This window comes from Culex quinquefasciatus, chromosome 3, assembly GCF_015732765.1.
Source record: "Culex quinquefasciatus strain JHB chromosome 3, VPISU_Cqui_1.0_pri_paternal, whole genome shotgun sequence".
Classification (NCBI taxonomy): Eukaryota; Metazoa; Arthropoda; class Insecta; order Diptera; family Culicidae; genus Culex; species Culex quinquefasciatus.
The window spans coordinates 154571422-154582693 of NC_051863.1; the positions used below are offsets into that span (position 1 = coordinate 154571422).

At 41.3% G+C, this 11272-nt stretch overlaps 2 protein-coding genes across 2 annotated transcripts; one reads left to right on the forward strand and one right to left on the reverse strand.

Moving 5' to 3' along the window:
* Window positions 1-1813: 1813 nt before the first annotated feature.
* LOC6050833 lies at window positions 1814-10702 on the reverse strand. Its single transcript, XM_038261288.1, has 5 exons — window positions 9728-10702; window positions 7460-7470; window positions 6553-7187; window positions 3165-3273; window positions 1814-3068 (listed from the first exon to the last, which is right to left on the reverse strand). The coding sequence occupies exons 1-5, from the start codon at window positions 10600-10602 to the stop codon at window positions 2038-2040; spliced, it is 2661 nt and encodes an 886-aa protein (XP_038117216.1). The 5' UTR covers window positions 10603-10702; the 3' UTR covers window positions 1814-2037.
* LOC6050834 (pupal cuticle protein) lies at window positions 6207-7414 on the forward strand. Its single transcript, XM_001867327.2, has one exon. It carries the CDS (start codon window positions 6307-6309, stop codon window positions 7183-7185), a length of 879 nt encoding a protein of 292 aa, XP_001867362.2. The 5' UTR covers window positions 6207-6306; the 3' UTR covers window positions 7186-7414.
* Window positions 10703-11272: the final 570 nt, after the last annotated feature.

The following is an 11272-nucleotide window of genomic DNA, read 5'->3' on the forward strand; positions in this document are numbered from 1 at the left end:
GTTATTCTTTAAAAATTGATATAAAACGTAAAAATATACAGCCGGTCTAAACATCAATCGAAAGATCGCGAGAAAAGCTTTCACATGAAGGTAAAAGCATATCATTATGTTCAATTATCGATTTTCCATGATTTGTTGAACATTGGCCGATCTGTAAACTGTTCCGAATATGAGGGATGACTGTAGCTGAAATACAGTGAATAAAAAAAAGAAACAAGATAAATAATTGAAGATTTTTCATGTCTCATCCAAACAGCCTTTTGTTTTCTCCTCCAATATCTCAAAAACTAATGGTATTGTTTTCAAAGTTAAAAAAAGGAACATTTGTGAAATTTTTTTGATCTCTTTGAAAATGCAAAATATTTTTGAAATATTGGAATCATCTCTAACATTTCAAAAGGATTTATGAAAAATTTGTAAAGTTCTTTTCGACTGAATTTTGAGTTTTACGTTCTTAACTCAATTTGACCAAAAATAAACGTGCGACAAGTTAACACGATGATTTTTAAACAGGTGACCACGTGGACATTTTTTTTATAAATCTCAGCCCCCCTCTTCCCCCTTCGTGGACAATTTTCATACAAAACAAATCTTTTTTATATGGAGCGTGGACAATCGCTAAACCCCTCCACTCCTATGGTGCCCACGTGGTTTATGGATGGTCCCAAAGATAGAAATTCATTCAAAAAAAAATAAAAAATAAAAAATGAAAAATGTGCACACCCACGGCTACACCACAGAGTAAGACAGAGTCACTACTGCCATTTGATTTTTGGTTCCACTTTGTGGTACATCGCACGCCTGCTACCGGCAAACCTTATGGAGCCAAAAAATAAAATGACATTTCTTCGGACTGCTCGCTCTGTGTTACTCTGTGGCTACACCACATAAAGCGTCGGAATATTTTTCAATGTTAACAATATAAATGGAGACGCGTGGTATTTTCACGGTATGGAGGAAGCAAAATATTATAAATTGAAAACACCCATGGGATATTTATACGTAGAAAGTTGTGTTTCACCTTCCTGATTAAGAATATGTTCGATTCAAAGCATTCCAGCGGTGAAAATTGCGTTTTTCAGAAAAAATAGGTTTTCCCATATAAAATACCTTGGGAGGAGGCGCATGGTGGCTCAAGTAAATTTTTTATGATGTGTTAATAAGTCTTATTACATGTCATCTATGATGTCGTGTACAACATGTTTTACATTTCTTCTACCTTTGGAAAGCATAAACTTAAAAAAAAGTATTTTTTAATCAAATTTTTCAATTTTTATTCAGTACCAAGCGTCTCCATTAGTATTAAAAAACACACATTTTCTGAAAAGCGCAATTTTCACCGATGTAATATTTTGAATCGAACATATTCTTAATCAGGAAGGGGAAACACAACTTTCCACGTATAAATCTCCCATTGGTGTTTTCGATTTATAATATTTCCATATCGTGATTTTATGTGTGGTCATTTTTGGACAAAATGTATTAAGTTTAAATTTTGCTCGTAACTTGATTCGAATCATCAATTAAAAAATCAAGCCCTCGTAAGAATTAGATTGAATCTAATTTTTAAAACATGCTTTAAAAATAATGGATAAAACCAGCTCGACTTGAATGTCAACTAATCCATCGCGTACGAGAGCCGCGTGTGATGCCCACCACGCTAACATCCAAAAGTTTGATTGATTAAGGCCGATCCCGGAAGACTTACGCCGCTAGCACCAGAACCGGGTATAATCTGCCGCAAGAAGGTCGTCGGGCGTCATCATGTGTGTGGTTGATTTTAAAAGAATGATGAAATAAGATCACTTTTTTTTTGTTGATTAACTTCTTCTCCATTTTTTTGTGGTTTTATTTTCTTTGTACATTTCTGCGCTGCGATATTATCTTTGAACGTTTTGGCTAGTTTAGTACACACGTGTACGCCGTCTATGGCGGGCTTTTACGAAAAAAAAAACCTGTACATTTTTACAAAATGTTCCGGTTTGAGCTAGATTGCGTTGCTGGTTTGTCCTGTATCACGATGGCACACACTTCGGTTTACTGGGCGTTGCGGGCCTTGACCTGCTCGAAGGTCTGCAGGAACTCGGCCTTGGCCTGGGCGACCTCGGGAGTGTCCTGAACTGGTTCGGGCAGGGCAGCGGCTTCGACGACCTCGGCGGCGGTCTCAGCACCTGCTGGAACTGAGGTTGGCAGGGCACGAGCAGCGAAGGTGACTGGAGTGGCCAACTGGTTGGTGGTGGTGTAGAAGGCCGGGGCGCCATAGCTGTAGGTGTAGGCGGGAGCCTGGACGTTCAGAGCGTAGGTGGTGGCAGCTGGAAGGGCCTGGACGAATGGGGCAGCAGCGTACTGGATGGCAGTAGCTGGAGCCGACTGGGAGTAGGTCGAGTAGGAGAAGGAAGCGGGGGCTGGGACCGGAGCGGCGGCGTAGGTGGTGTAGGCCAGCGGTTCGTTCTTCAGGGCAACCGAGGAAGTCTGGTAGGCAAATCCGGACGCTGGGGCCAGAGCGATTGGGGCAGCAACAGCGGAGTAGGTGGTGATCGGAGCAATAGCTGGGATGGCCGGAACTGGAGCAGGCTCGGCACTCTCAACGATTTCGGCGGTCTCTTCCTTCTCGGCGGCGGCCAGACGGACCTTCGCATCTTCAACGGCAGACATGTGCTCGGCCTTGGCCTGCATGACTTCGGGGGTGTCCTGAACTGGTTCCGGAGCGACGCGGGTCTCAACTGGAGCCACCGGCATGTTGCTGGCCTCGGCACGGAATCCGTTGACGGCATCGGCAGTGTAGGTCACCGTCTGCAGCTTGTTCTCGGCGTCCAGGTAGTGGTAAGCTCCACGGGTCACTCCGTCCAACGACTTGGCTTCGGTCTTGGCCGACAATCCTCCGTTGTATCCGTAGGTGTACTGTCCCAATCCATCCTGGGCGTGGAACTGGCTGGACACTTCCGCTGGCGCAGCTACGTATGTCGTAACAGCCGGAACGGCCGCGTATACGCGCTGAGTCAGCAGTTGAGGCGCGGCAAAGGCCACGGCCAGCAGAGATGAGACCACGATGAACACCTTCATGATAACTGATTACTTGGCGCTGCTGGAATACCAGGACTCGCTAGTACGGAGGATTGAATGCGATTGATGCCTGGAACAACGCCTCGCCCGACTATTTATACCGAGCGATCCAGTTTCGCCGAGCTTCCCTCCAGGAAGATCTTCGCACTGGTTGGTTCTGTTCTTTTCATTTCTTCCCTCCTTCGCCAGCAAACGAACTTTTGGCCATATCTGTTTTAAGAAGTACCAACTGAAGCAAAAAAAAAAAAACAAGTGAACCCGATACCGCGACGCGCCACAATAAAAGTTGTCTGGAACCGGCCTTCCAGGCTATGATGGGGCGTTGTCCATCAGGATAACAAGGCTGCGTCCCTTCTCGACGAGGATAAACCGGTTGTGGAGGCTCGAACATCTCCAAGAACAATGTCTAAATTGGTACGTTCTGCCCAGTTAATGATGACCTTGCTACAATTCCGGATTCCACGCCGAGTGGTCAGTTCACTACAGTACTACGCACGCGCGTATGTGCGTAGAAAAAGAAAGAAGCGTGCCGCCAAAACTCACTTTTAACCCTCACCTTGTCCTTTGCGTGCTGAACTCCACGCGCTGCGGAGACAAGTTTCAAAAAATTACGTTGCGCTGCTGCAGCCAAGGTGAACCTACAGCTGTCGGGGTGTAATGGATTTGCAGTTTGGAAGCCGGCCTGGTTTAAACTCTCTTTTTGTGGTGGGTTGATTTTTTCTTTGCCGGGCTATCAAATTAATCGAACAGGTTCAATCTTTATAGTCACGGGATCGTAGCAATTATGGTATGTTTAATGGTGGTTATTAATTTATTATGGCGTGTCTTGATGTCCTGGGGAAGACAACATTTGCAGCAAGATTTCTTTTAGATTCTTTTTCTTTAAATATACTTTAGTAAAATTTTACTCAAAAAAAAGAAGAAGAGCAATTCCAGCCCAAAACAGGTATTTTTCAGGTACTTTTTTCTCGACCCTCTCCGCTTTCAATGAAACTTTGTAGACATGTTATCCTACGCTTGTATAAGCCATTTTTGTTTATATGGAGCCAGTTCCACTCGATAATGACATTTGAGAAGGGCGTAAGTGTTTTAAATATTTTTGTAATTCGGAATTTAAATATTTCTGTATCTCGAAGCCGTTGCATCGTATCAAAAAGTGGTCCAAGACAAACTTGTAGGAAATTTGACGGGCTTTTCGATAAAAATACACGGAAAGTAAAAAACAGTCAACTTTTATGATTTTTTTGATTATTAAGTTTAAAAGTCAAATTTGAGGGGGAGCCCACGATTTTTTTTTCGTTCAAAATTTTTGTGAAGATAGCCTAAGATGTTACAAAAAGACTCACGAAAAATGCAGGATGGAGCAACTCACCTAAAAAAATACAAAAATCATTTACCGAAACTGTTTTTTTGAAAAGTGCTCTAAACGTCAAAATTTTCAAAAACCGAATACGGGAATCGATTTTCCAGACAATTGTACATAAAAGTCTCCATATTGACTACTGTCCTAAGTCCAATCCTTGTGAAGTTACAGCGGTTTTAAAAATAAAAATGTTGAAAAAATTGGGTTTTTGATGGTTTTTGGCAATTTCTATATGACAGACTTGATTTTTCAGTCTCGTAAATATTTTTACCGGAAAGCTCGTCCAATTTCCCATAAGTTTGTCTTTGACCACATTTCAATTGGATGTATGGGCTTACAGATATAAGCTAATTTACTATCCAGGTTACTATACTACACTGAAAAAATATTATGTTTTCAGTTATGAGCAATGTAGTTAGCTTATATCTGTAAGCCCATACATCCAATTGAAATGTGGTCAAAGGCAAACTTATGGGAAATTGGACGAGCTTTCCGGTAAAAATATTTACGAGACTGAAAAATCAAGTCTGTCATATAGAAATTGCCAAAAAACCATCAAAAAACCTATTTTTCCAACATTTTTATTTTTAAAACCGCTGTAACTTCACAAGGATTGGACTTAGGACAGTAGTCAATGGAGACTTTTATGTAAAATTGTCTGGAGAATCGATTCCCGTATTCGGTTTTTGAAAATTTTGACGTTTAAAGCACTTTTCAAAAACACAGTTTCAGTAAATGATTTTTGAATTTTTTAAGGTGAGTTGCTCCATCCTGCATTTTTCGTGAGTCTTTTTGTAACATTTTAGGCTATCTTCACAAAAATTTTGAACGAAAAAAAATCGTGGGCTCCCCCTCAAATTTGACTTTTAAACTTAAAAATTAAAAAATCTCATAAAAGTTGGGTGTTTTTTTCTTTCAGTGTATTTTAATCGAAAAGCCCGTCAAATTTCCTACAAGTTTGTCTTTGACCACTTTTTGATACGATGCAACGGCTTCGAGATACAGAAATATTTAAATTCCGAAATACAAAAATATTTAAAACACTTACGCCCTTCTCAAATGTCATTATCGAATGGAACTGGCTCCATATACACAAAAATGGCTTATATAAGCGTAGGATAACAAGTCTACAAAGTTTCATTGAAATCGGAGAGGGTCGGGTACAACCGATTCCCTATTTGGCATGGAATTGCTCAGAAAAAAAAGAAAAAGATGAGGGTGGGGATAAAATATTGTGTTTATTTATGTATATCAATCTATCACAAAAATTTGACTTATTTGTCACTGAACACGTCAAATTCGAAAAAAAACTATTTTTTACCGATTCGATTATCTCTCATTAATGATCTCCAGATAATCAATACTTTTGGTAATCGAGGCTTCGGATAGTCATGCTTAAATTAATAGAAAAGACCGGAAAGACAATACAATTTATATTCTAGGTTTAACTGCCAAGACAAACATCACATTTGTATGCTTCAGTTCTACACTCAGAGATCATTGCACTGAACGCTTATGCTGCGCGTCCTATGCTTACAATGCAATCCTGTTGCGCGTCTTCAAAGCAGTTGTGCAGGAAGTAGGCATCTTCTCAACTATGCTTCCAGAAGAAATCAGTTCAACTTTCACTTTTGCGCGCCAGCAGTTGATATGCGCAAGAACCTTTTTGAATCTCGCTTATGTGCTATCCTGAAACGAATTCTTTACCCGCGCGTAGAACATGTAGAGTTAAACTCGGTGGTCGACATTGACGTTGATATATAAAGTGGTCGCGTTTGGTCCGAAAGAGTATCAATCGTTTCCAATCCTCCGAATCAGCGAGTGCCTGGTTATTCTTTTTACCGAGCAGCGCAGAAATAATCAAGTGTCAAGTATCAAATATGAAGGCCTTTGTCGTCGTTGCGTCCCTGTTGGCTGTGGCTTCTGCCTCGACTACCATCCTTGCGGCTCCCCGTTGGTACGGATACGCTCCGGCGGCCACGTACTACGCTGCCCCAGCGGAACTGTCCAGCCAGTACCACGCCCAGGATAGCCTCGGACAATACTCATATGGATACAACGGAGGATTGTCGGCCAAGGCCGAAACCAAGTCGTTCGACGGAGTGACCCGCGGATCGTACAGCTACCTGGACGCCGAGAACAAGCTGCAGACTGTCTCGTACACCGCTGATGCTCTCAACGGATTCCGCGCCCAGGCCAGCAACCTGCCCCAGGCTCCGGTCGAGACTCGTGTGGCTCCCGCCCCAGTTCAGGACACCCCCGAAGTTGCTAAGGCCCGTGCTGACCATCTGGTCGCCGTTGAGGAAGCTAAGGTGCGCAACGCCAACGCCGCTTCCAGCGATGAGAGCGCTATCGTTGTGAGTGCTGCCCCAGCTGCCGTTGCCCCAATTGCTCCAATTGTCCCCCAAATCGCCACCTATGCCGCCCCAATTGCTCTGGCCCCAGCTTCCGGATTTGCCTACTCGCACTCGACCGTTAACCTGAAGCCGGAAGTTTACGCCGCCGCCCCAGCTCCAGTCGCCACCTTTGCTGCCGCCCCGGCCTCTTTCGCTTACCAGACCTACTCCGCTGCTGCCCCTGCCCTCTACAACACCTGGAGCCAAGCCCCAGCTTACGCTTACAGCTACGGTGCTCCGGCTTTCTACGCCGCCAACACCGCTGCCGTTCCCCTGCCCGTTCAGGACACCCCTGAAGTTATGCAGGCTAAGGCCGAGCACTTCGCTGCTGTCGCTGAGGCCAAGGCCCGCAACCTGCAGTAAATCTGTAGGCCGTGATACTACCGTACCGTAACCTACACCAAACACAGGACCTGATTTCCGCAAATTTTCTCCGGATTATGCCGATTCCGTTGTTCGGAACCGTCTACTAACAAACAAAAAACCATCCACCGCAATGTGTGTAAAAATGTATAAAAAAGTCTTTTTGTTTAACGATAGTTGAAACGATTGAGTTATGTAGTACTGCAAAATATATTTTTGAAATATGAAACTTTGTGCTTCTTTTTACTGCCGTTGAAAACCATCTGAATATTACCCTTGCAGCCTCTGGAATGCGGAAAGGTTTTGGATAAATCCTTTGAGGTTGATTAATCAGCTATGAAAGAATGTGTATTCGATGAGATTAGTTTTAAGTTTCATATGAAGTATATTCCATTTACATTTTCAACAATATGTTGTTCGGAAAAGAACAAGGATCAAGCTATTTGAAGAAAACAAAATATGATTTTATTTTTTGTATTTTGCATTTCTATGGGACTTTGACATTTTTTATTACATAGAGTCCACGGTGTTAACATTTGAATGAAAAAAGTGTTTTAAAATGCATTGTACACCTGTCCAGTTGTTTTGCAATTATTAATTTCCTAAATTTCTAAGTATTGACGAAAATTGAATTTTGCGAGAAAAAAAGTATTAACGGTGCTGTACATAGTAATTTCATAAAAGTTCTAAATATAAGCCAAAACATGCAAAATATGACCATCAATGCAGAAAAATGATTGTTCTCAGTTGATTAGGCTTCCCGAGCAGACGGAAATAAAGTGGGAATAACATTTTTTGATATTTGAAAATACTAGGCCAATAACATTTTACGATATTTATCACAAGATTTGTTATTCGCCGTTATGATTTTTTTTTATTGGATTGTTATTGTAATAACAGACTAATAACACTTTGAGCTATTCTTCGAACAAATCTTTGTTATTATTTTTTGATATTTTAACAACTAATCCGATCATCCCAATAACAGTTGGAGTTATTTTTCCATAACAAAAAATGTTATTCCAAAGTTGTTTTGGCTTTCAACCAATATCAGACCAATAGCAAATTTTGTTATGATAACATAAACTGTTAATAAACTCTTATGCAAAAATGAATTTTGCAAGAATATTCCATAAGAGCAGATCTCTAGGATTTCGGTCATTCGATTTTTTTGTATTTTTTAATCCGACTGAAACTTTTTTGGTGCCTTCGGTATGCCCAAAGAAGCCATTTTGCATCATTACTTTGTCCATATAATTTTCCATACAAATTTGGCAGCTGTCCATACAAAAATGATGTATGAAAATTCAAAAATCTGTATCTTTTGAAGGAATTTTTTGATCGATTTGGTGTCTTGGGCAAAGTTGTAGGTATGGATACGAACTACACTGGAAAAAAAATGATACACGGTAAAAAAAAGGTGATTTTTTATTTAACTTTTTATCACTAAAACTTGATTTGCAAAAAAACACTATTTTTAATTTTTTTTATTTTTTGATATGTTTTAGAGAACATAAAATGCCAACTTTTCAGAAATTTCCAGGTTGTGTAAAAAATCATTGACCGATTTATGATTTTTTTAATCAATACTGATTTTTTCAAAAAATCGAAATATTGGTCGCAAAATTTTTTCAACTTCATTTTTCGATGTAAAATCAAATTTGCAATCTAAAAGTACTTCAGTGAAATTTTGATAAAGTGCACCGTTTTCAAATTAAATCCATATTTAGGTGACTTTTTTAAAAATAGTCGCAGTTTTTCATTGTTTTAAATTAGTGCACATGCTTGCACACTTCTGGAAAAAATATTTTTGAAAAGCTGAGAAAATTCTCTATATTTTGCTTCTTCGGACTTTGTTGATACGATCTTTAGTTGCCATGCAAAGGTTTAAAAACTGGAAAATTTATGTTTTCTAAGTCTCACCCAAACAGTCCACCAATTTTTAATGTCTATATCTCAGCAACTAATGGTCCGATTTTCAATGTCAATATATGAAACATTTGTGAAATTTTCCGATCTTTTCGAAAACAATATTTTCAAAATTTTCAAATCAAGACTAACATTTTAGAAGGAAGTTATATTGAATTTTTTTCTTCAAATAGCTTGATCCTTGTTCTTTTCCGAACAACATATTGTTGAAAATGTAAATGGAATATACTTCATATGAAACTTAAAACTAATCTCATCGAATACACATTCTTTCATAGCTGATTAATCAACCTCAAAGGATTTATCCAAAACCTTTCCGCATTCCAGAGGCTGCAAGGGTAATATTCAGATGGTTTTCAACGGCAGTAAAAAGAAGCACAAAGTTTCATATTTCAAAAATATATTTTGCAGTACTACATAACTCAATCGTTTCAACTATCGTTAAACAAAAAGACTTTTTATACATTTTACACACATTGCGGTGGATGGTTTTTGTTTGTTAGTAGACGGTTCCGAACAACGGAATCGGCATAATCCGGAGAAAATTTGCGGAAATCAGGTCCTGTGTTTGGTGTAGGTTACGGTACGGTAGTATCACGGCCTACAGATTTACTGCAGGTTGCGGGCCTTGGCCTCAGCGACAGCAGCGAAGTGCTCGGCCTTAGCCTGCATAACTTCAGGGGTGTCCTGAACGGGCAGGGGAACGGCAGCGGTGTTGGCGGCGTAGAAAGCCGGAGCACCGTAGCTGTAAGCGTAAGCTGGGGCTTGGCTCCAGGTGTTGTAGAGGGCAGGGGCAGCAGCGGAGTAGGTCTGGTAAGCGAAAGAGGCCGGAGCGGCAGCAATGGTGGCGATTGGAGCTGGGGCGGCGGCGTACACTTCCGGCTTCAGGTTAACGGTCGAGTGCGAGTAGGCAAAGCCGGAAGCTGGGGCCAGAGCAATTGGGGCGGCATAGGTGGCGATTTGGGGGACAATTGGTGCAATTGGGGCAACGGCAGCTGGGGCAGCACTCACAACGATAGCGCTCTCATCGCTGGAAGCGGCGTTGGCGTTGCGCACCTTAGCTTCCTCAACGGCGACCAGATGGTCAGCACGGGCCTTGGCGACTTCGGGGGTGTCCTGAACTGGGGCGGGAGCCACACGAGTCTCGACCGGAGCCTGGGGCAGGTTGCTGGCCTGGGCGCGGAATCCGTTGAGGGCATCAGCGGTGTACGAGACAGTCTGCAGCTTGTTCTCGGCGTCCAGGTAGCTGTACGATCCGCGGGTCACTCCGTCAAACGACTTGGTTTCGGCCTTGGCCGACAATCCTCCGTTGTATCCATATGAGTATTGTCCGAGGCTATCCTGGGCGTGGTACTGGCTGGACAGTTCCGCTGGGGCAGCGTAGTACGTGGCCGCCGGAGCGTATCCGTACCAACGGGGAGCCGCAAGGATGGTAGTCGAGGCAGAAGCCACAGCCAACAGGGACGCAACGACGACAAAGGCCTTCATATTTGATACTTGACACTTGATTATTTCTGCGCTGCTCGGTAAAAAGAATAACCAGGCACTCGCTGATTCGGAGGATTGGAAACGATTGATACTCTTTCGGACCAAACGCGACCACTTTATATATCAGCCGACAACGGTCTAGGTTTGCAAGAATGATTAAACCCGTATCAAGGAAGAATGGTTCGGTAGCCCGGTTAACTGGTTCAGAAGCATTTCGCTTGTCATAAGATTTTGATTTTATTTTTTACTGACATTCTTCTCTTCTGTGATGTAATTGATTGACTTTATTGCCTTAAGTTTTTTTTGCGCTTGTCATGTTTTTTATGTGAACTTCAATGTTATTTATTTTTTAGGCTTGATCGTGCTTTTTTTCAATTATATGTTTTCTTTCTTATTTTAATTTAATTGTTTGTTTCGTTTCAAATGTAAAACAACTAAGTAACTAATGTAAATGTAATAGTATATTCTTAATGGTTTGTCTGTTTAGTTGGTTTAATTTTAAATGTCAATCCAGGTATTGCTTAGTTGAATATTGAGAGTGAGTTGAGTGTTCTTATATTTTTTTAATTTAATTTTGTTTTGGCTAATAATAACCATCTTCATTAATAAAAGAAATATTTCAATTCAAATATTTATGCTCTACAGTTTTTTGCATTCAGATACTGTCTGC